The sequence below is a fragment of the Panthera onca genome, chromosome E3 (assembly GCF_046562875.1).
Source record: "Panthera onca isolate mPanOnc1 chromosome E3, mPanOnc1 haplotype 2, whole genome shotgun sequence".
NCBI classification, from domain to species: domain Eukaryota; kingdom Metazoa; phylum Chordata; class Mammalia; order Carnivora; family Felidae; genus Panthera; species Panthera onca.
This window is the reverse complement of record NC_138354.1, coordinates 34,626,518-34,651,240: the sequence shown is the minus strand read 5'-3', so window position 1 is coordinate 34,651,240 and position 24,723 is coordinate 34,626,518. Positions and strand designations below refer to the sequence as shown.

General features: G+C 49.8%; 1 protein-coding gene and 2 pseudogenes across 1 annotated transcript in view; all 3 read left to right on the top strand.

Moving 5' to 3' along the window:
* ABAT (4-aminobutyrate aminotransferase) overlaps positions 1 to 24,723 on the top strand; it is a 44,783-nt gene that overhangs the window by 2,301 nt on the left and 17,759 nt on the right. Inside the window, exons 2-5 of the mRNA XM_060648443.3 lie at positions 7,878 to 7,975; positions 10,252 to 10,281; positions 11,810 to 11,927; positions 15,087 to 15,136. Coding sequence (XP_060504426.1) covers positions 7,878 to 7,975; positions 10,252 to 10,281; positions 11,810 to 11,927; positions 15,087 to 15,136 — 296 coding nt within the window. The remainder of the gene's footprint in view (positions 1 to 7,877; positions 7,976 to 10,251; positions 10,282 to 11,809; positions 11,928 to 15,086; positions 15,137 to 24,723) is intronic.
* Positions 1,726 to 3,399, top strand: LOC144614808 (zinc finger protein 106-like; annotated as a pseudogene).
* On the top strand, positions 2,886 to 4,047 carry LOC144614807 (zinc finger protein 106-like; annotated as a pseudogene).

Here is a 24,723-nt window from a genome sequence, read left to right as displayed (position 1 = left end):
AAGAGTTAAATCTTTTTTTTGGCACACTTGTGCCAGATTTAGAGATAAGAGTTTTTTTTTTTTAAATTTTTATTTTAACGTTTATTTATTTTTTTGAGACAGAGAGACAGAGCATGAACGGGGGAGGGGCAGAGAGAGAGGGAGACACAGAATCCGAAACAGGCTCCAGGCTCTGAGCCATCATCAGCCCAGAGCCCGACGCGGGGCTCGAACTCACGGACCGCGAGATCGTGACCTGAGCTGAAGTCGGACGCTTAATCAACTGAGCCACCCAGGCGCCCCAGAGATAAGAGTTTTTTAATACTAAACCACGGTGTTGGCAAAGATAGAGGAGCATGTGTGTTCATACACTGCTCATAGGTAAGTAGCAATAAGGAAATAGTTTTTTGAGGTGTGTGTGTGTTAAGGAGGCTCCACACCCAGTGCGGCAGGGCTTGAGGTCACGACCCTGAGTCAAGACCTGAGCTGAGATCAAGTGTCCGACACTTAACTGCCTGAGCCACCCAGGTGCCCAGGGGAAATAGTTTTAAAATGGTAGGTAACGTTTAACCCATTTAGTCCCCTGGGAGAGGAAAGCAGAGACTCAGAGAAATTCCGTAACTTTCTCAGAACCTTGGTGCTAGGAAGTGGCTGAACCTGGCTTTGAGCTAAGCCTGGCTGGCCCCAAAAGTTACAACCTTAACCACTATGTTAGTTATTTATTGCCATATAACAAATAGCCCTGGGGCGCCTTGGTGGCTCAGTTGGTTGAGCAACTGACTTCGGCTCAGGTCATGATCTCACAGTTTGTGAGTTTGAGCCCCACATCGGGCTCTGTGCTGACAGCTCAGAGCCTGGAGCCTACTTCGGATTCTATGTCTCCCCGTCTCTCTACCCACCCCCCATGCTCATGCTCTGTGCCTCTCTGTCTCTCAATAATAAATAAACGTTAAAAATATATTTTTTTAAATAGCCCTAACTTAGCTGGTTAAAATAATGCACGTTTATTATGTCACAGTTCCTGTGGTCTAGGAGTCAGGGCTGTGGTCTCATCGGAAGGCTCACCGTGGAAGCTGGGGGTTCCGCTTCCAAGCTCACTCTCGTGGCGCTGGCTGGATTTGGTTCCACATGGACATCTCCACAGCGCAGCTCACAGCCTGGCACCTGTGTTCCCTGGAGGGAGGGAGGGTGCTTCAGCCCACCACCACGCCCACGGTGTTTAGGTGTTTGTGTGGCATCTCTACCCATCGACCGCTGTGGAGCCCTTAGACACGGTGGTGGCTCGTGTATCAGTGCTCCCAGCGGCATTGTTTCTTGCCCCTCCCCCACAATCACTGATAATCTGATGTCGGCAAATAGAGCGCAGAGACTGGGAGACTGGACAGCAAAGCCGTTATGTCCGGGTGGTGAAATTACCGATACCTTCCTCAATGAACATGTTCTCAAAAACTTCAGTGGGGTGCTGCCTCCATGAGAGCAGGTGAAAGAAAGGGCTGGAAGTTTGCTACTCAGTGGCGACATAGTGCACAACTGCCCTCTGGCCATACCGGACCTGCGATGCATTTGGCAAAAGACCCGAACAGCCGAGAGAGTTCCCGCCCCCTTTGGAGAGAACAGAGTGCCCAGGAGAGTAACTGAGAAGGAAACCCTGCATCATCAGGCACATCCTCAGCCCGCAGTCTCCCTCCCGGCAGGTGCAGACATAGATTGTGCTGAGCGAAAGGACCGCCAGAGTTTTAGAAGGAAATGAAGAACCACTGGAGATGGACCGTCCCCTACGTCTCCATCATCCACTGTGAGGGGCCTGTCTCCTCCTTTCCAAGTCCGTGGCCGTGTCCCTGCTCCAGATGCCTCAGCTCAGGTGAAACGAGATGCCACCATCTCCTGAACGACACCAGAATGGAACTCTGTGTCCCAAGGCTATGGCCTGCGATGTGTCTGAGGAATTACGGCAAGCTCATAGGACAGTGAGGCTTGTCCTTTTATCCGGCCATTACTGAAACACTGTCCTTCTCAGAGCTAACAGAAGGTCTCCAGGAGCCTAAGAAGCGAAGTTCTCCTTGGAGCGAGGAAATACCAGGAACAGGGGGACGGCTCCCCTTTCACAACAGCCCCCCTCCCCCAAGCACAAATTTAAAAGGTGAAGACCACCCACAGGCAACAGCTCGTCTGCCACGATTGTCGTTTGCATGGGACACCCCCTTGGAGAAGGACCCCCCCACGCCCCAGCTGACCAGACTGCATGGCAGCCAGAACCCGCTCCGACATCTGCTGGAATGAGGGAAAACGAGGAGGAAAAACAGGAAGAAGAAGGCTCATGTTCCCAAGAACAGTGACACCAAACAGGATGTGTTTGCCACTGAACCTGCAAGGAAAGTAAAAACAGGAAAGCCAGCTGGAGCAGGAAGAGTTACAGCCCTCACGTGGGAAGTGGCCCAGAACAAGAGTGTCAGAGGGGAGAAGTCCTAGAAGTTTCAGTCCTCGGTTTCAAGGAGTGCCCATGGATTCTTCTGAATCTGGGACAAGAGAAACCAGACAGTCCTTCTGGAAAGGATATCTGAGACCCCTACAGAGCAAAACTCATTAGAAACTCCTCATTCTGATTGTGATGGAGTTGACTCCACCAGTGAGATTGGGAGTCGCTGTGAGATGGTGTCCCTGTACGTGTGGCAAAAACTCACACCTTCACGAAGGGATCAAAGAACTCTTTATAAGTATCCTCAGAGCCAGGAGATGCTGACGAGCCCCCCGAAGGAGCCTTGAGGGGCCCCAAGACACATCGAATGCCATTCACATACTGGGGAACTTTCCTGTTCAGCAGAGCAAACCGGCCGAGCTTGTATCTGGCAAGTCAGAAGAGCGTTGGCCATGTCTCCAAAGTGAGCTGCCTCCTGGGTACTGAAAGAATGTTGCCCTTTACGCTGGTTCCAGTGGCCACACCATCCGCTGCTACAGTGTTAAGACAGGAGAGTGTGTGCAACAGCCTCAGCTACAAGAGGAGTTCTCTGCCTTCGTTCTAGATGGCGAATCCTCTCTGCGGGAAAAGCAGGTGGCACTGTGGTCACCTTCAACCTGAAGAACAATAAATGACTTGAGATCTTTTTTTTAAGGTTTATTTTGAGAGAGAGCGTGCACTCACGCAAACAGGGGAGATGCGGAGAGGGAGGGAGAGAGAGAGAATCCTGAGCGGACTCCACGCTCAATGCAGAGCCCGACGCGGGGCTCAGTCGCACGGACCGTGAGACCATGACCTGAGCCACGATCAAGAATCGGGCACTCAACCTCCGGAGCCACCCAGGCGCCCCACGACTTGAGATCTTTGAACGCTGTGGCCCTCGGGCTGTCAGCTGTCTTGCCACAGTTTAGGAAGGTGCCCCAAAGGTGCTCATGGTCAGGCCTCACATTCTGTAGCATTAAATGCACGGAATGGATTCCTGCTCTGGGTCCTCCGGAGGGCCCCAGCAAACCGAGCTTTGCGCGAAGCGGGTGCATGACCTTGTGTTCAGTGGCTGCAGCCCTGATCAGTCCACCCATGCCCACAGCATCCGTACTGGTGACCGTGTGTGGGTCTTTGAAACTCACGATCTCACAGTGACTGTGTCGGATCCTAGGAACAGCGATGGTGACCACTTGCCTGGAGAAATGTGTCCTTGTCTGTGAGTTACGTTGCCACGAGCAATTGCAAGTTTATGGAGGACACACAGGCAAGACTGTGTGCACGACCTTCCCTGAAAGTATGATTTATACCGGCTGATATGATGCCAGCATTCAGGCTGTGAGGCTAAATCCGCTGCAAAATTTCCGCTGTCCGTGGCATGGTTACTCTCTGATATTCAGCGTGTGTAGATCATTCAAAACCACATTTGCTCACTGACCACACGAATCCAGATGTTCAAACCCTGATACGTTGCTGGAAGACGTGTGATGCTCTTTCTCGCTGCTGGGAGAGGATCCAAAGAGGCTGAACAACATGCTGAGGATATGGGGATAACACAGAACCGGTTCAGGAAGCTTCTGGCCTCCCCCGTCTTGGGAAGAGGGTTCCAGCCAGGTGTGCCTCCAGTATGAGTCTGGGCACCTGTATGGGATGATAGGTTACACTGCATGTTCTTCCTGGAGGTCTATCAGACGTAAACAGATTCTACAGAACGACACTTCTCCGGGACAGCGTGGAATATAGCAATTTAGGCTACTGGTATTCTCCAGATGTTTATTAAAGATACAGATCTTAATTGGTTAAAAAAAAATAAATGGGGTGGACAGTTGGGGAGGGGGAGATTTTTTAAAAGAAGAGCCGAGCACCCAACTCCGATCGAACTTGACCTTGACTTTGGCCTGGCTCACATATGGAGCCCTTGCTGTTTGGGAAAACAGCATTCATTTATTACTCTCAGTATAAAGATCAAGAGAACATTAAACGCATCTGATGGCTGTTTCTATAGCTTGGAGTTAAACATTGACTCCAGTTGGTCAAGGCCGCGAGGGTGGCCGGCCTCGTTTCAGAGGCAGAGGGCTGGGCTGGACTTCCCCACCGTGCCAGCTCTCCCGGCTGTGCTGCGTCGTTCGTGAGTGAAAATGCCGGATGGTTCAGTATAAACGTTTCATTTCAAAGACCGGCACAAGATGACGTGAACAGCATCACTTATACTCAGAGCGTCTGGGACAGGAGAGGTCAAATGTTCAGCCTAGCCGCCTACTTGCTGCGTGACCGTGGGCAGATAAGTTGACCTTTCTGGGCCTCAGTGTCTGCTTCCGTAACATGGGAGCAATCACAACATCTACCTCCCAGAGGGGATTCAAGCTTAAGTGAGGCAATCCACGTGCAGTGCTCAGGACGAGGCCCGGCACGCAGAGTCACATGCCTCTCTCCTCATGTGACTTGATGGAAGTGATCCCAGGGAATTTAAATTGTGCTCTTTCTTCTCATGGCTTACGGCACTATCTATTATCATTAAGAGAACATTCTTTGTATTGGAATTTGGCTATTTTCCTCTACAGGAGGTCAAAGTTGAGATAGTGTAGGAAAGGCAAAAGTATTGGACCTGGGTTCAAATCTGGGCTCTGCAACTCACTAGCTGTGTGGCCTTGGGAAAGTCGCTTCACCTCTCTGCTCCTCATCTATAACCTGAGAACCATCACTCGACAGGGCTGTGGATGGATTAACACAGATGGGAGATGGGAGTCTGCCTGCCTAGCACGCAGTGGATGCTGAATCCGTGTTTGCTACCCCGTCTCCCCTTGTTCGATAGCACGAACCCAGCAAACGTACTGGGCTGTGATTTCCAGGATCTCTGCCCAGAGCCCCTGGGCCCTCTTCCATCCACACCCGCGAAGACTTGGCACATGGAAGGAACCAACGCAGCTCTCGGTACAGACCTATCTGCCTGGCACCTGGCCCTCAGCTTCCCCGTCTCGTGCCTGACCCGTCCCCAGTCCCCAGGGACGGGTTCTCGCCCTCTCTCCACTCCCTGCCCTGCGTCTGCCCGCAGCCTCGGCATCCCCATATTTGTAGCTGCACAAGACCCCACTCACCCCGTCATTCCCCTGAGACCCTTTCAGCCGCAGCTCCCACTGGGACCTGCTTCCGGGGCCAGCATTTCCATCCTGCAGACCCCGGGACATCTGACTGCCGCCGCATGGCGTCAGGACACTTTCTGGAGAAGGAAGAGAGGACTTGCGTGTCCTCATTGGAGGATACCTTGCAAACTTTGAACTTTGCACTCTCCCCCTTACTGGAAACAAAGCAGGATCAGCACCACTTAAGAACTGTTTTTATCCAAACACACGTCCCCGTGTTATGCAGGTCTAGCTGGAATCGGTCTTGACCTGTAGCCCTGAGTTCCGGCCAAGGAAGAAATAAACAGCTTAATGTAAAAAAGAAGTCATCAGTGTGTTCCACGACCTTTTAGCTCTCTGCTAATGGAACAGACTCGAGGGACTCCCTTTTCATTTTAAGATCAAACAGAAGACAATAAAAGCCGGCTGCCTCATGCCTTGAAATAAGGGCAGCGCTGGATTTTAACTGGACTTTACGTTCACAGGGTTCCATTGTGTTACATAATTAATTCAAAAACCCTCTTTGATATCCAAAGCAATTATGGAAAATTAAGAATGCATTTAAATAGGTTTTTTCATATCATTGCTTTGTATAGCTTGGCACACTGTGTGTGTGTGTGTGTGTGTGTGTGTGTGTGTGTGAGTGTGTGTGTGCGCGTGCGTGACAGAGAGGGATGGAGGGAGAGACCTATCCTAGAATGGGTCTTTGCTTCTCTGAGTTTTGGTTTTCTCTCTTATGTAAAGGAAATAATAATACAGTGTCTAGTTATTCCCCAGTCTAATGGAAGGTGGCAAGAAAGAGGAAGGAACATTTCCCAGCTGCCACACATGTCCTGGGAAGGCCAAAGACGAGCAGGGACGTTGAAGGGATTCTGGGGGTTACTGATGGTTAGTCACCCCACACTTACCATGGTAGGTTCTCCACAGCTGTCTTTCAGTAAGGGATCAAGCCTGGGGGGCGCCTGGGTGGCTCAGTCAGTTAAGCATCTGACTCTTGGTTTTGGCTCAGGTCATGATCTCACCATTCTTGGGAAAGAGCCCTGCGTTGGGCTCTGTGCTGGCAGCTCAGAGCCTGCTTGGAATTCTTTCTGTCTCTCTCTCTCTCTCATTCTGCCCCTCTCCCACTCACACTCTCTCTGTCTCTCTCAAAATAAATAAACTTAAAATAAAAACATTTTAGGGGCGCCTGGGTGACCTTAAGTGTCCGACTTCAGCTCAGGTCATGATCTCACGGTTCTTGGTTTCGAGCCCCATGTCGGGCTCTGTGCTGACAGCTCAGAGCTTGGAGCCTGCTTCGGATTCTGTGTCTCCCTCTGTCTCTGCCCCTCCCCTGCTCACGCTCTCTCAAAAATGATAAATGTCATTTTTAATTCTTTTTAAAAAGACTTGGGATTAAGACTGCCCTTTACTTCAGCAACGTGCTGAGCTCGAAAGCCTTGTGGGTCTAGCCTGGGAACTCCCCTCTCTACATTTATTGCCATGCAAAAGTGTGGAATGGATCCCAACCAAGTGACTTGTACCCAACACTTTTTTTTTTAATAAAAAGCATCTGTAAGTGGGGACCACCTGCATTGAGCCATTTGAAATCACTCCCAGGTGATTTCTGAATGTCACAACTCGGGGCACAACTCAGGGCGAGGTGATGCTGGCATCCAGCCAAACATCCTCCAGGGCACAGGACGACCCCCCAACAGAGTTATCTGGACCCAAATGTCAGTGGTGCTGCTGAGAAACTCTTGTCTCTGTGTACTTTTGGATATACACTTGCATACGGATTAAATTTTGACAAAATTTGGGTAGTTTTTATAATCTGACCTTTCACATGCTAATGCCACGGGCACCTTTCCATGTCCATAAATATTCAAACTGCCCACCTCAGTCCCATGAACAGATACCTGATGTTCCTTGTCCACGAAATGGTGGAAGGTGTCATAGTCTGTTTAGCTGCCCTCCACTGTTTTTTTGTTAAAAGATAGTACTAGGATGAATATTTTAACCTACATTTTTGTGTACTGGTCCCATCATTCTCTTAGGATGAACCCTGAAATGAGATGCCTCAGTCGAAAGGAATAGGAAGGCAGCATCAGCTGGTACTCACGCCAACGGGACATGAGAATGCCTGTTTGCCTACAACTTCACTAGCACTGGGCTTTCCTGTTTTTTAGAATCCTCAATGTTTTGGTGGTGCCCAGGTCTGGCCAGACTCTGTGTTTGTGGGTGGTCTGGCTCAGATGGGGTTGAGGTCCTGGCATGGCCTCCGTTGGGGACGTTGGGCATCTGTTAGGGCAGAATTCTCATACCTACCGTCTCCAGGGATCCTCATCATCTCTCTTTACTGCCAGGCTCCAGACACATCAGTCAAGCCGCAGCCAAAATCGACGTCGAATTTGATTATGACGGGCCCCTGATGAAGACCGAAGTCCCTGGGCCTAGATCTCGGGTGAGTTGAGCACACTTGAGTGGTGTTCTTAAGAACAGAGTGAGAAGGGTCCATGAGGCAAGAGCACAGCCGAGCTTAGAGACCTGTATTCTTAGCTGCTTTCAGAGAGCTTACCACTAGAGTTCCAAGACATTCTGCCATAACAAGTCAAAGAAGGCTTCTCGGAGGAGATGTATCCGTTATTTGTTGTCACAATACTGCTGTGTAACAAACGAGCACAAAACCTCCGTAGCATACAGCTTGCTGCTGCATCTAGGGTTCACTGGGAGTTAGCCAGGCAGCTCTGGTGGGTCCATCTATGTGCCCGTGGGATGACTGGCCACTGTGGGATGATCTAGGCTAAGCTTGTCTTGGCCAGTGCAGTGACGTGGCGCTGCTCCATATGTCTCTAGCATCCTCCAGCAAGCGGGGCCGGGCTCGTCCTCACGGTGATGGCAGAGGTGACCGCACGAGGAGTCTCATGAGGTCTAGGCTCCACTCCAGTCTGCCACCACTCCTACCTCATTCTCTTGACCTTGAAACCAAGTCAGATGGCAATACTAGATGGCGGAGGGCGAGGTAGCAAAGGCCCTTGGTCTTGACCTTGAAGGATAAAAAGGAAGAATTCACCAGAGGAGTGCATTCTGTTGTAGACCCAGTGAGAGAGCTGTGCAGGGTGACAGGACGTGGCATATGAGACACACTGGGATAGATGTTATTGTGTGAGATGGGAGAGGCACAAGACGAGCCTGATGAGGGAGGCTGGGACTCCTCCTCAAAGATACTACAAAGCCTGCGTATTACACCCTTCAGGAGGCTGATTAACCTTGACTCTGTGTTGTGATGTACAATACTGTTTCTAATGTTCGCACCTAAAAAAAAGCAGTGTAAACCTTTTTAATACACACTGGCTTTTTTCTCTGCAGGTTTTGCAGATTTTTATCCTCAGTGTCACTTTTTTTTTTTTTTTTTTTTTTTTTACTGTCAGAAGATGCCCCTCTTAATACAGAGAACAAGCTGAGGGTTGCTGGAGGGGAGGTGGGTGGGGAGATGGGGTAAATGGGTGATGGACATTGAGGAGGGCACTTTTTGGGATGAGCACCGGGTGTCCTGTGTAAGCAATCAGTCACTGGGTTCTACTCCTGAAGCCAAGACTACACTGCACGATAACTAAGAATAAAAAAATTAAAAAAAAAAAGAAATTCAAAAGAACATGTATATAACTTACTGAGATGAACGTGAGAGTTTAGCAGTTTTGTGGGCACCAAAGTCATTTGGCATCTATATCTTCCAGCAACAAGCAGAAATGAATTTTTTAGAAGATGACAGTGTTAATTATAATTACTATATACTCCTTAACCTACCGTGTTTCTACGTGACTGTCCATTCTTATCGAAACTAACGTAAAAATGTTAGTTTCTAACTAGTGTTCTAACAAGTTTCTAACTTGTTTCTTCCAGTCTTCATTTCCTTGTGAAGACCCCCCATGTCATGTAAAACTTAGATTTGTATGCTTTTCTCCTGTTTAAAAAAAAAAAAAAAAGATAGGCCTTTTGTCATTGCAACCACTTTATAAATCCAGAAATCTTTGTATTAATGCAAGTGATTATAGTTGTTTTGATAGTGTTTTGCTAGCAGAAGGAGAGACTTTTTCATGCATATTTCTCTGGAGGAGAGGCAGATTTTCATTTCATAGTGGAGAAGTACCTGGAATAATTTTTTATATTCTTGTCATTGCTATTGGTTGACTTTAGGCTGGATTATTTTTAGAGATTAAATACTTGTAATAGCAAAGCAACTAGGTCCCAATTCCCAATTTATAATTCCCAATTTCTATATGTACATGTGGTTTATGGAGTGTTTAGATTATCATTACAAATCGTTCTTTGATGTGCGAGTTTCTGTTTTCAATTGATTTTATATTTTCTAACAGGGTGTTAAAGCCTTTTTCCCCCCAAAATAAAAGGGGAACCTATGCTTTTATGAGCACCAGATAAACCCCTTGTGCTTAAATTTTTTTGTGTGTTAAATATTTTAGTTTATTTTATTATTATTTTCCAAGTTGCTAAATCCCTGCTATCCTGGTAATGTAACTGGCAGGAATAGTTTCCTGCCAATTATTTATATTAAGCAATTTTTAAATATTTATAATATTGTTGGCTAATTGACTGTGAAGTTATTGGTATAAGTGGTGGGGGAGGGGGAGACGCCCCAAGACCTGGGAAGATATGAAAGACTTGAAGCTAGTTGGGCAAGAGTGTGTCCTTGCTCTAATGCTTTGTTATTCTTGCCTGCAGGAGTTAATGAAACAGCTGAATATGATTCAGGTAAGTGAGGATGAGCTCACCCTCCAAGCTTCTCGGTTATGACTTAGCTGAGAGACACACTTCCTCTGTGCTGGCTCTTTAAAAAAAAAAATGCAACTTTGTTCTAAACCTTTTTTGTTTTTTTGCTTCTAATTTCCCTTGTGAGTTCTTCTTTGACTCATTTGTTACTTATATGGTGTTTAATTTCCACTTTTTGGTGAGCTTCTCCTTTCTGTTACTCATTTCCAATTTCATTCTGTTGTGGTTGGAAAATATATTTTGCGTGAATGCAGTCCTCTCACTGAGGCTTTTATATGGTCTGTCTTGGAAGATATTCCCCAGGCATTTGAGGACAACGTGTACTCTACCACTATTGGGTGGAGTGTTCTGTAAAAGTGTCTGTGGGATCTGTCGGTTGAGAGTGTTGTTCCAGTCCTGGTTCCTTGTTAATCTTCTTTTTTTTTTTAATTTTTTAATGTTTATTTATTTTTGAGAGAGAGAGACAGAGAACTAGGAAGGGCAGAGAGAGAGGGAGACACAGAATCCTAAGCAGGCCCCAGGCTCCAAGCTGTCAGCACAGAACCCAGCTCAGGGCTGGAACCCACGAACTACAAAATCATGACCTGAGCTGAAGTGTGACACTTAAATGCCAGAGCCACCCAGGCTCCCCTTCCTTGCTAATCTTCTGCCTGGTTGTTCTATACACTATCAAAAACCAAATATTAAATTTGCCAGCCATTCTCTTATAACTATATTTTTCTTCTATGCTGCCCATTTTTGCTTCCTGTATTTTGGGGCTCTGTTATTGGGTGCTTACATGTTTATAATTGTTATATCTTCTTAGTGGACTTCACCTCCAGAAGCATTTTTGTTTCTTTGTTTTACAGGTGATTTTGTCTTATTAGTATAAACCATTTCAGCTTTCTTAGGATTGCTGTGAGAATCATGTACTCTTCTCCATCCTTTTATTTTTAACATATTTGTATCCTTGAATCAAAAGTATGTCTCATGTAGACAGCATATAGTTGTATCTTTTTATCCAGTCTGACAGTTTCTGATTTTTTATTGGGTTGTTTCATGTGCACACAGTTAATGTATTACCTATATGGTGGTATTTACATCTTCCATTTTACCTTTTGTGCTCTCTGTGTCTCATATTTTTTGTTCCTCTTTTTTTTTTACATTCAGTGGATATCTTCTAATGTACCATTTTCATTTCTTTCATAGTTACTATATATTTTTCAGTTTTCTTCGTGGTTGCTCTAATGCTTACCATGTACATCTTAACATCAGAATCTTCTTCAGATTTATATCTGAACCTTCTGTTGCTATAATATATAAAACACATACAGAAAAATTCATAAAATACTAATTCACAGCTTAATAAACCATTATAAAGCAAACCATTCATGTAAGCAACCAAATATACCCTCTGTGTGACCATAGAATGGACAAAACATGGCTTACCTCACCAGTTCAAGCTTCATCCCAAAAGATGGGGAGTCTAGGGGATTGTAGCGATCCTGAACCAGTCTCTACTTTCCCCAAGAATGCAGACGCTGTGCATTTTTTCTGCAATTACGAAGAGAGCCGAGGCAATTACCTGGTCGATGTGGATGGCAACCGGATGTTGGACCTTTACTCCCAGATTTCCTCTGTCCCCATAGGTAAGAGCTGGGAAATCCGCCCTTGGATGTATGTCCTCTCTCTGTTAGTTGTGGCTGTCCTGACTTTAGTTGCTCCCTCCAGCAGGCCCATCCCTGTGTGTTGCCAGACTCTTTCCTCAAGGGCAGAGAAAAAGAACAAGTCATGGGTAGAGGGTCTATCATAGGGACTTTAGATGTCTTCTCTTATTTATTCTTCCTGGAAAACCCGCAAGGTGAGTGTGTATTAATACCCCCATTTTGTTGATAGATAAGCAAAGCTCAGAGAGGGGATTGATGCAGCTTGCGGGGGAAGCATGGCCAGGATGTGAACCCAGGTCTGCGGGACCACAGCCTCCAATGTCAGCTGTCTTAGGTTAGGTCTCTTGGAAGAAGAGCCTGAGGCAGGGGTTCTGTGCAAGTCGCTTATTAAGGGCACACTCTCAGCAGACTGGGGAGGCAGGGAAAGGCTAAGAAGGATGAGGTTTCAGCCAGAGACTAGCCACAGCCTGATCCCACAATGGGGGGTGGGGGGGTGGCTCTGGAACATGAATTGCACCCTAGAGTTGGTCCCAGACTGTGCCAAAGAGGCTGGACTTTTTGTACCCAGTGCTAGTCAGTCATTGCCCATTAGCTGCCAGAAGGAAGCGCGTGGCTCATCTTTTGGGCCAAGGAGCTTCCATTCACCAAGGGCAGATTTCCAGAGAAGGAGGTGGCTGGAGCCATTCCCGACCCCCACGTGGGCAGCCAGGAGAGGGGTGGCCGCCTAGTCAAGGTGAGCGGTGGGGGGCCACGGCCGCGTCTGCCTCACCAGGCTCACCTCCAGGCTCGCTGCCGGAGGAGGGCACGGCAGACGTGGGGCGCGTAGGGCTGATTCAGACACGCAGGTTGCGGCTGTGCTTAGTGGTCTGTGGGCTAAGCGTCTCGTCTGGTGAAGCCTGTCCCTTGGTGCGTGATGCCAGCCCCTGTTTATTTCCCGTTAAGATGCGATTAGACACTAAGGTGACTTGTTCTTTTTGGGAAGCCCGTCATTCAGAGATGCTTTGGCCTCTGAAGGTGTCTGGGGTTCTGTGATTTGCACAACCTGGTCCATGCTCTGTGTCGGAGTGGAAGGGCCAGGCTTATCGGCCACGGGCTGCAGGCCATTCTCTTCCCAGCTGGCTCCTCCCTGCCCCCCCAAGCCCCCGAGGGCCTCCCTCACTTCTCAACCCCAGCCGGCCGCCAAACGTGTGGGGTCCTGGGGAACAGGCCGGCACAAGTTGGGAAAATACTGGGAGCTGTGAAGGTTTTCTTGCGGCCATTTTCTTCCCCTATCTCTAGTCTTTGATGGAATTTTTTTTCTAACTGGTCACTACTGGGGATGTGCCAGATGCCTGGCACATTGCTAAGCACCTTACATGTTATCCCGTTAGACCCCTGCAGCAGCCCCATAACATCGGGCCTTTCATCATCGTCTCCACCTTGCCCACGGGGGCCAGGTTTCAAGAGGCCATGGGGTCTGCCCAGCATGTCCAGGGAGCCCAAGGATTTGAACCAAACAGTGTCTGCCTTCTAAGTTTACTCCTGTGATAGCCACCTCGCAGACGGCCACCCCTGCCCTGCAGTGCGGGGGTCCCACGGCTTTGAAAGCTCAGGCGTGGATTTTCCTGATCCATATGGACTGGCTTTGCTCTCATCTCTCCTTCTGAAGCCACTAAGACAGGCTGCATCTGTGACTTAGTAAGATTTCCCTGGAACTGGCTTATCTACTGAGGCAAGAAAGTCATAAACACCCAGGCAGCACAATAAAGAACCAGAACTGAAGGCCTCTGGCCACAGTATGGCTGGAAAAAAACCCACAGAAGCCTGCTTCCTTGACTAACAGACACCCTGCAGCTGTGGGCCCAGCAGGCCAAGAAGTTGGGTGGGAGATCAGAGAGGCTGCTCACAGCTCTGTCCCCTGGGACACCAGGTCCCCTCCCCCCCCCGCCCCGGGGGCCCACCCTCCTCCCACCAGGCAGAGTGAAACCACAAGGCTCTTCAAGCCCCTTCACTCTGCGATGCCGCAGAGGAGAAAGTCTGCCCGGGGTGACACTGGGGCCTCCCCTCCCCTCTGAGCTTGCTAGCCTCCTCTCCTCTCACAGGCCAGAGCAGGCCCCAGGCCCAGAGCCTCGGGCGGGCCTCTCTCCTTTCAGAGCAAGTGTATTTAAACTAAAAAGTGAGTTGGTTTAAAGAAAATAGGTCTCTCCTGTTGCGAAGGTTCCAGGCTCTCGCCGTGTCACGCACAGATCCCCACGTCATTATCGTTCACCTGGTGTCCTTTGAGCGGCACATTTGGCCACTGCCTTGGAGGGTCTTCCAGTCTGGTCTCCTGACCTCTGTGGCCTCCGCGCCCCCCCACAGACTTGGCCATCCCGTGGGAGTCACAGCCAGCGTTGGGAACGAGGAACAGAAACTCGAAGCACAGGCTTTGAGGCCGGGGCGCTCTGGCCCCAGTGAGTTTCCCTCCTTTCCGATAAAGGCTCCCGCTGACAGAGTATCGCGGGCTTTCTCTTGGTTTAGGGCTTCTGGCGCGTGTTAGGTTGCTTTTGGGCCTGGAGATATTGAAGCGTCATGGTTAAGATTTGTGCATTGGTCTATATTCGTGTGCGGAGGGCGAATTCATAGCAGGGCAGTTGCTGAGTCAAGGGGTATCCTAAGCCCTTTCGTGCTGGGCAGTCAAGACAGCAGGGCTCCAGGAAGCAGCAAACGCACGAAGGGTCAGGCGTGCATGTCACGGGGTTGCAGACTGCATCATTGACGTGCTCGGTTCCTGAGCAAACAGGTATTGCGATTCGACTCTAGCAGCGGCCCTGGGAAGAAGGTGAGGGCCACAGTTCATCACACTGGCCCGGGGAAGAACTCCCAGCCCCGGTCCTGAATGTGCCTTAACCTTGCGTTCACTGCCTTGTCTGGGGTTCTAGCCCGGTAGGGCTCACACCCGGGTTTTAGGATCGACGAGAGAATTTGGTGAAGGTTTCTGGCGGCAGCCTGAGTGATTCTAAGTCCAAAGGTCTGAGTGGACCCGAGGAGTGGGTCTTGTTGTCTGCAAGAGATAACAGGGCCCCTTGTGAAGGGAGGGGCAGGCTGTGGGGGAGGGGCACAGGGACCCTGTGTGCCGTGCGGGCCTCTAACCAAGACCCTAACCATGCCCCCTCTCTGCAGGCTACAGCCACCCCGCTCTCCTGAAGCTGGTCCAACAGCCTCAAAACGCGGTGAGTCCCGGGTTACACAGTGTTCATGGAGATCCAGAGTGTCATTGGGCAGCCTTGGGAAATACCCCATTCGCTCACTCATTTATTCATTCATTCCACAAATGTTTATTGAGCACATACTATATGCTAGGCACTTGAAATGCTTGGTGAGCAAAGCCACACAGTGCCCACTCCCACAGAGGCAGTAGGTTACCACACAGGTAAGTAGCGAATTGCATCCATATTAAGTGCTACAGAGAGAGGCAAACAGTGCTGTGTGGGCGCGAAACAGTCACGGTGGTGACAACGGTGGACATTTTTTGAGAGCATAATATGTGCCAAACGCCATGTTCACCACTTCACAGCTGTGATGTTGACAAGTCTGCGAGGCAGGTTGTGCTGTTATCCCCATCCTACAGATGAGGACACTGAGGCACAGAGAGGTTAAGTATTTATCCAAGGTCACACAGCAGGAGGAGGTGCTGGGAGTTAAACCCACAGGAGCTGAGGGTTTGGGGGATTGCGGGGGGCGAGGGGGGGTAGGGAAGGATTCCGAGGAAGTGACCTTTGAGCTGAGATTGAAGGAGGAGGTGCCTCCAGGGCCCCTGCAGGGAGAGGGGAGAGGGTGGGAGAGCAGCTTCGAGGCTGAGGGGTAAAAGAGGACAGCGTGGCCAGAGCCAAGCCGGAGGGACCTGACAGCGTGCAGATTTAGGGACCACACAGGCTGATGTCAGCCTCGGCACTGGTGATGGTTACAGAGGTGGTTCTCTGCAACGGTGGGGGGCCTCCAGTGCACCTGCTGGCCTCACCTGCTCGGTGCCAGCAGCGTCCCCTCTTCAGCTCTGAGAAGCAAACCTGTCTGCAGACATTGCCAGGTGCCCTTAGTGGAGCGGAGGGGGTGGAGGGGCCCCGAGGCGAGCACCCCTGCAGGAGAGGGGCAGGAAGCTGCTGATCAGTCACACTGGATATAACCCGCGCAGAAGCGCGCATCCCCTCCAGCCCCGAGCGCACTGCTCAGTGAATTGTCTCCCTTCTGCTTTGTTATCACTTCCTTAAGGAGCCCTTTTAGACACAATTTTCCTAATTGTTCCCGCCGTCACGCAGTCTTAATGCCGCCACATTTCCTGTTACTACCGTCGCAAATTACCGCCGGCTTAGAGGCTTGCAACAACACCCGGGTATCTTGGCACGGATTTTGTGGGCCAGGGGTCTGGCGGGCTCTGCGTAGGGTCTCACAAGGTGCACAGAAGCTCTTAGCCGAGGCTCTGGGGCAGAATCTGCTCCTGTGCTCATGCAGGTCCCTGGCACCTCGTTCTCATGGTTTCCGTGTGGTCCCACCGTCCTCCAGCCAGCAGTGGCCGGTCCTCTCTGCCTTCCTCCTGTTTCTGCTCTTAGCTAAGGGCTCATGTGGTTGCACTCAACCCACCCTGAAAATCCAGAACATTGTCCCCATCTGAGCTGATCAAGAACCTTAATCGCATCTACAAGTTCTGGGTCCCGGGATGGGCAGAAATTGTGCCATCTAGAGCACCCCTCTGCAATATGGTAAACGCATACCGTGTAGACAGTTGTGCTCCCCACACCACAGGGGGGGAAGTGGTTTCTCACCCCAGTTGGGAATGCATGAATTGCACCTGGTCTCCCCACCATGCACCCCTGCCCGGATGCCCTTCCCCTAACGGCAGACGTGCGTTTCCTCCGTTCTTTACCCGCGTACATGGAACCATAGCATGCGTGGTCTTTAGCGTGCCCAGTGGCTTGTTTCCCTCGAAGTCCATCTGCGGGGTCCATCCTTGTGTGTGGCCACAGACCGTGCACTCTCAGGACTTCACGGCCTTCCATTGTGTGCACGCACTGCCAGGGACCACTTCATCCTACTGCCGACAGGCCCTTGGGCTGCATCCTTCTAGAACGTCGGAGCACGTGTGCTCCAGGGAACACGTGTGCTCTGGGGAACACGTGCATGCGCGGCCATGGGACTCAAGGCCAAGCCACCCTGCTGCCCATGGCCGTGCGCGCACGAGAGCGGCTTCAGCGGCTCCTGCCAGCGTCCCCAGCTGCTTGTGGACTTTCCTGCCCCCAGTAGCGTGTGAGTTCGTTGCTGCTGCACATCCTCAGCCACACCGGGTGTCCTACCCAGGGTGGCACAGGGAGTGTGACTCCTAAAAAGAGGAATCTAAGACAGCAGGGATTGGGGGAGAGGGGGGGCGCGGAGCATTGGGAGCCCACTCCCCGAGCTTAAAGCCCCTTCTAACTGGCAGAGTTGAAAAGAATAGGAAAGAGCTACATTTCCCTTCTCACAAACGGCTGTGCCCCGCTGGGGAGGGGCTTGGGGACGCACAAGTTCAGGAGCTGCGGGAGCAGAAAGGGCGTCCCCCTCTGAAGGTCCCCCTCTGAAGGTGCCTGGCGAGGCCGCTGGGGCGCGGGTGTGTTTACATCCAGAGCCTGGCTTTGTTTCGAAACGTTGTGCGGATCCCAGATGCCTCGGCAGTTGGTGCTGGGAAAAATGTGTCAACAAACATGTCACACACATTTGCAGTGTCAGCTGCCTGCAGAGGCAGAATCATCCCTGAAAACACGTGACTTTGGGGATTCTGATTTCAGGGATGCCCTGCCCCCACCTGTCTGTGCCAGGAACCTGGGAGCCGCTTCATCCTCCCTTCCTCCCACCCACCTCTCAACCCTCACCCTGTCGGGACCTGTCCTGACCTTGCGTCTTCCCAGTGGCCCCTGTGGACCAGCCCCCCCCACCCCGTCAGGCCCACGCTCACTGCCTCCAAACTGCACCCGCGGCCCCCAGAGTGCGCCCCACCTCCCCCCGCTTCAGATGCAAAGCCCTTCGCGGTCTGGCTCCTGCTGCTTCAGCCTCGTTTCTTGACATTTGTTCAGTCATCGATTATTGATTGAATACCTACTGCGTGCCGGGCACCGTTCTGGGTGCCAGTGAGGTCACGGTCTAGATGGATTGGGACCACAGTCCCTGCTGACGTCATTCTGCTGCAGAAGTCTGGGCTTGGGCAAGTGAAAGGAGTCCCCCGGCACGGTCTTAGAGAAGCCGGGTGCACCGCGGGCATCAGGCTGGGGGACCATTGGCCAACATGTTGCGTCTTCCAAATTCTTGGCTAGGGGTGCACTCACTCGGTGATGATGGTAATTTGCAAGTGGAGGGCAGGGTCCTGCCAGTCCCGTGAAGGGGCTGATCAACCCATTTGTCCCCCAACCACACCATCCTCATACTCCAACATAATTATTTCACGTGGCTGCAAAAATGAAGGCACGAACCCTGGATCCAATTTCTGGGCTCCAGTTACCATTTCTTATGTCACCAGGGTCACTCGTGACAGTGCCCACAGTTTGTACAGTGATCATTTATCTGTACGATGGTCAGTGCACAGTCATTGCGCTGAGTGATGGGTGCAGTCTGACGTCCGTGACATGGGGGAGTGTGGACCTGGTCAGGTAAGACACGTGCCATCACCGTGACCCCCAGGCCTTTGCGCCTTCCTGACCATTCATCTAGACTAAGTTGCTGCCTCAGCTTCTGCTCTGCCGTCTCACTGGCTGCCTACAAGCACCAAGGGAGGAGCCCCCATTTTGGCAGATAAGGACTGTGAAGACCAGAGAGGTTAAGTGAGTTGCTCCAGGTTGCACAGCCGCTTCAACCAAAGCCCATCCCCTTCACACTGCACTTCAGGACTGCTGAGCCTGACAGCAGAGCTTCTAGAAACCTGTCCTTACTGGATCCCACTACCCAAAGTCCCAGATACCTTCTGTTCTTAATGTCACACTTTGTCGAACAGGAGCACCACCCCCATATCTTCCGCGGTCCCAGATAGGCAGTCAGGCGGCCAGCCCGCCATCCCAGCCGTCCCCTCCGTGAGCTGCTTCCCCCGGAACCGGTGCTGGCAGTTCGCCTCGACCCTGGTCTCACAGTGAGCTAGATTTCTCAGGAGCCGCAAGGAGATGCCTGCAAAGGCCCCCACAGGCCAGCCAAGTCTCTGGGTTGCACCAAGCAGACTCGGATCCAGATCCAGCATCAACATCTACAGGCGGATGCTGCGTGCAGGTCGGGCAGAGGATGGAATCTGAGGTCAGCAAGCCCGCTTGGAGCCATGCTTCTGCCCCTTCCTTGTCTGTGTGACTCGGGGCAGGTAGCTTGACCTCTCTGCTCCTCACTTTCCCCAGTTCTACAGCGAGGAGGGTTACCGTCCCCCGCTACTTACCCTAGACTCACCCATGTGGTCACAAAGCAGAAAAAGCAGGATGAATCTGCCCCAGTTTCTAGCAGTCCAAGGCAAGTTCCAAAGCCACCAAGGAGATCGCATTCTGGGGCCTTCTGATGCAGTGAAGCCGCTGTTCGGATTTGCACTGGGTTTACTGCACTGATTATGTCCAGGAGAGAGGTACCCGAGCAGTCCCTAGGCCCAGTCAGTCCCTCCCACTTTTGACGGGCGATTCGGCTGTGGGCTAGTTTCAGATTCACACAGCAGGTGCAGAGACAGTTCCCACCTGTCTTTCCCCAAGTTCACCCAGTGCCCATACCGCCCTCTCCACAGCACCTTTGTCAAAACTAGGACATTAACGAGGGCACGTTATGCGGTACAGACCGCATTCAGATTTCCCCACTTTCCCCAGTAATGCTCATTGTCTGGTTCCAGGATCCAGTCCAGGGTGCCACATTGCGTTTGGCACAATCCGTTCTCATAACCAAACCCACCTGCTGGTGATCTTCCTTGTTTTTTGTTTTGCTTTTTTAAGTATTTTATTTATTTTAATTTTTAATGTTTATTTTTTATTTTTATTATATTTTTATTTCTTTTTAATTTTTTTAAATTTTATTTTATTCCCCCCCCCAAATTTACATCCAAGTTAGCCAGCATGCAGTGCAATAATGATTTTAGGAGTAGACCCACCAACGCCCCCTGCCTATTCAGCCCATCCCCCCTCCCACAGCCCCTCCAGCAACCCTCTGTTTATTCACCATATTTAAGAGTCTATTATGTTTTGTACCCCTCCCTGTTTTGGTATTATTTTTGCTTCCCTTCCCTTATGTTCATCTGTTCTGTGTCTTAAAGTCCTCATATGAGTGAAGTCATATGATATTTGGCTTTCTCTGACTGATTCGTTTCGCTTAGCATAATACCCTCCAGTTCCATCCACGTAGTTGCAAATGGCAAGATTTCATTCTTTTTGATTGCCGAGTAATACTCCATTGTGTGTGTGTGTGTGTGTGTGTGTGTGTGTGTGTGTGTGTGTACACACCACATCTTCTTTATCCATTCATCCATCGATGGACATTCAGGCTCTTCCCATATTTTGGCTATTGTTGATAGTGCTGCTATAAATGTTGGAGTGCATGTGCCCCTTCGAAACAGCATCCCTGTATCCCTTGGATAAATGCCTAGTAGTGCCATTGCTGGGTTGTAGGGTAGTTCTACTTTTAGCTTTTTGAGGAACCTCTGTACTGTTTCCCAGAGTGGCTGTACCACATTCCCACCAGCAGTGCAAAAGAGATCCTCTTTCTCCACATCCTTGCCAACATCTATTGTTGCCTGAGTTGTTAATGTGAGCCATTCTGACAGGTGTAGGGTGGTATCTCATTGTGGTTTTGATTTGTATTTCCCTGATGATGAGTGATGTTGAGCATTTTTTCATGTGTCTGTTAGCCATCTGGATGTCTTCTTTGGAGAAGTGTCTATTCACGTCTTTTGCCCATTTCTTCACTGGATTCTTTGTTTTTTGGGTGTTGAGTTTGATAAGTTCCCTATAGATTTTGGATACTAACCCTTTATGTGATATGTCATTTGCAAATATTTTCTCCCATTCCGTCAGTTGCCTTTTGGTTTTGCTAATGGTTTCCTTTGCTGTGCAGAAGATTTTTATTTTGATAAGGTCCCAAGAGTTCATTTTTGCTTTTGTTTCCCTTGCCTCCGGAGATGTGTTGAGTAAGAAGTTGCTGTGGCCGAGGTCAAAGAGGTTTTTGCCTGCTTTCTCCTTGAGGAGTTTGATGGCTTCCTGTCTTACATTTAGGTCTTTCATCCATTTTGAGTTTATTTTTGTGTATGGTGTAAGAATGTGGTCCAGGTTCATTCTTCTGTATGTTGCTGTCCAGTTTTCCCAGCACCATTTGCTGAAGAGACTGTCTTTATGCCATTGGATATTCTTTCCCACTTTGTCAAAGATGAGTTGACCATACGTTTGTGGGTCCATTTCTGGGTTCTCTATTCTGTTCCATTGATCTTAGTGTCTGTTTTTGTGCCATCCTCCTTGTTTACCATTGTGCAGACCCCTCCCAGACTCTTCCTGACCCGTGCCCAGGGCACTCTGGGGGAAGACAGCTCTAGTCTTATTCCATCTGTGCTCCCATCTGTGTCTTTTCTGGAATGATGGACACATGTCATTATCCATTTGTGAAAACCCGTAGGATGTACTCCACAAAGAGTGAACCCTTATGGACAGCTGTAACCTTTTTAAAAAACACCATTTTAGGGCCACCTGAGTGGCTCAGTTGGTTAAGTGTCTGACTCTTGACTTCAGCTAAGGTCATGATCTCACAGTTGTGTGGGACCGAGCCCCATGTTGGACTCTGCTCTGACAGCACAGAGCCTGCCTGGGATTCTCTCTCTCCCTCTCTCTCTATCTCTACCTCTCCCCAACTTGCACCCGCACTCTTTTTCTCTCTCAAACTTAAAAAAGAAACCCACCATTTTATACTCCTGAAACCAATACTACATTATATGTTAACTAACTTGAATTTAAATAGAAAGAAAGAAAGAAAGAAAGAAAGAAAGAAAGAAAGAAAGAAAGAAAGAAAGAAAGACTATTTCACTAGCCGCAGAACATCTCTTGAGTTAGCATGCTTCAGTTTACTTAACCTGATGTTGGCATTTTGAGTGTTTCTCCTTTTTCAGGCTACCTGAATAATTAGATGCATAACCTTTGTCCATGGTGGAAATTGTTTCTTTAGAGGAGGTGGAGAAATGAACTTAGCCGGGTCAGAGTATAAAATGCTGGGAGCCTCACCCCACTGAGGTCAGCATCTCCAGAATTGAATGCTATCCTTCAGCCTCGCTTTAAAGCAAGTATTTGTGCACCAGCCCATGGGGAGATTTGGAGCCCTTGATCCTGCGTGGGCCTCTGCGTGGGCCCTGTCGTGTGGGCAGCCAGTGGCCGTGCCTGTGATTTGAAGCCAGCAGGCAGGGCCCAGTTCTCTCCAAGAACGCAGCTACCTGAGTGTGGGACTGCCCCTTGGCCAGAGGCTATTTTAAGGTAATTTCGGCCAGGGCCACCTGGGTGGCTCAGTCAGTTAAGCATCCAACTCTTGATTTTTGTTCAGGTCATGATCTCACGGTTCTTGAGTTCGAGTCCCATGTCAGACTCTGAACTGTCCACTCGGAGACTGCTTAGGATTCTCTGTCCCTCCCTCTGTGCCCCTCCCCTGCTCGCTCTCTCTCTCTCTCTCTCTCTCAAAATAAATAAATAAATAAACTTTAAAGAAAAAAAAAGATAATTTTGGCCAGCATTTTAAAGTGAGGTGATTTCCCACTAAAAGCTGCATTTCCCTTTTCAAATTTGGAAGCCCTGGCTCCCTTGGCCCAAGTTCCTGCTCTGAAGTGACAGTAAGGGCTGACCGACCCTTGGCCAGCTGGACAGGTTGACCTCAGTGGCCACCATGCCCCCCTCCCTTTTGGGTTATCAGAAGCAAGTGTCCATTTAGAATCAGGTGTGCACTGTTGATTTCCTTGCCGAGGGAAATACATCTCTGGACCCACATCGATCAAAATTAGAATAAAACATCAACATGTAAGGAGTCAGGTGATCTTTCTAACATTGCTTTTCTCACACTCAACCCATTCCACTTCTGAAGGGCTGCAGCTGGCTCCTTGATCAGACTGCTCTCCTAAGCCCTGCTCTGGGTAGAAATTCCAGAGCCACCACTGCCTCTTAATGCACTTTTCCCCATTTTTTTTCAAATATAATTCACATGCAATAAAACACATCCTTTGTGCTGTATAGCTCTGTGGGTTTCACCACACAGTCATGTAGTCACTGCGAAAATCGAGGCACACCCAGACACCCGCATTCACAGCAGCACCGTTCAGTCACTGGGGAGGTAGAAGAAACCAGAGTGTCCATCAGTGGATGGAGAAATAGATTAACAAAGTGTGATCTATCCATGCAGTGGAATATTACTGAGCTCCTAGAAAGGAAGGGCATTCTGACACCTGGTACAACATGGATGAACGCCGAGGACATGATGCTCAGCGAAAGAAGCCAGTCACCAAAGGATAAATGCTGTGTGATTCCACTTTTATGAGGCACCCGGAGTCGTCAGACTCACAGAGCCAGAGAAGTAGAGGGTGGTTGCCGGGGCTCGGGGGAGGAGGGAACGGAGTTAGTGGTTAATGGGAACAGAATCTCAGTTTTGCAAGATGACAAGGTTCTGGAGATGGATGGATGGTTGCACAACAATATCCTTAACACTACTGAACTGGATGCTTAGAAATGGTTCAGATGGTGGGCGCCTGGGGGGCTAAGTCAGTTGGGCATCCCACTTCCACTCAGGTCGTGATCTCACTGTTCAAGAGTTCAAGCCCTGCGTCAGGCTCTGTGCTGACAGCTCAGAGCCTGGAGCCTACTTCAGATTCTGTGTCTCCCTCTGTCTCTGCCCTTCCCCTGCTAGTGCTCCCTCTCTCTCTCTCTCTCAAAGATAAACATAAAAAATAAATAAATAAAAAAGAAATGGTTAAGGTGGTGGGGCTCCTGGGGGCTCAGTCAGTTGAGCATCCGACTTGATTACAGCTCAGGTCATGATTTCACAGTTCAGGAGTTCGAGCCCCGAAGCAGACCCTGCTCTGACCATGCGGAGCCTGCTTGGGATTCTCTCTCTCCCTCTCTCTCTGCCCCTCCCTTGCTTGCACATGTGCATTGCCTCTCTCGCTCTCTCTCTCTCTCTCTCTCTCACTCTCTCTCTCTCTCAAAAATAAATAAACTTAAAAAAAAAAGAAATGGTTAAGTTTGTTAAAATTTTATGTTACCTGTTTTTTCTTTTAACCACAATTTTTAAAAATATCCAAACATCAATTCATCACCCAGACATTACCCCAAGCCCATTTGTACTCAGTCCCACCCTAGCCCCTGGCAGCCAGGAGCTGTTGTCTGTCCCTATAGTTTTAGCTTTTTCAGAATGTCCTATGAAGGGGACCATACAGTGTGTACTCTTTTCCTTTTTTTAATGTTTTATTTTTATTTTTGAAAGAGAGACAGAGCGTGAGCGGGGGAGGGGCAGAGAGCGAGGGAGACACAGAATCCGAAGCAGGCTCCAGGCTCCACGCTGTCAGCACAGAGCCCCACGCGGGGCTGGAACTCACAAACCCTGAGATCGTGACCTGAGCCGAAGTCGGACGCTTAACTGACCCAGGCGTCCCCAGTGTGCAACTCTGCTTCTGGGCGCTTTCACGCAGAATCGTGACCTTGAGACTCCCGTGTTCGTCCACGTCACCGCGTGTCAGCGGATTGTTCGGTTCCGTCGCTGACTGGTGTTCCACAGTGTGCAGGGACCAGTTTACGTATCTTTCCCCCAGCAGAGGGACATGTGGTTTGTTTCC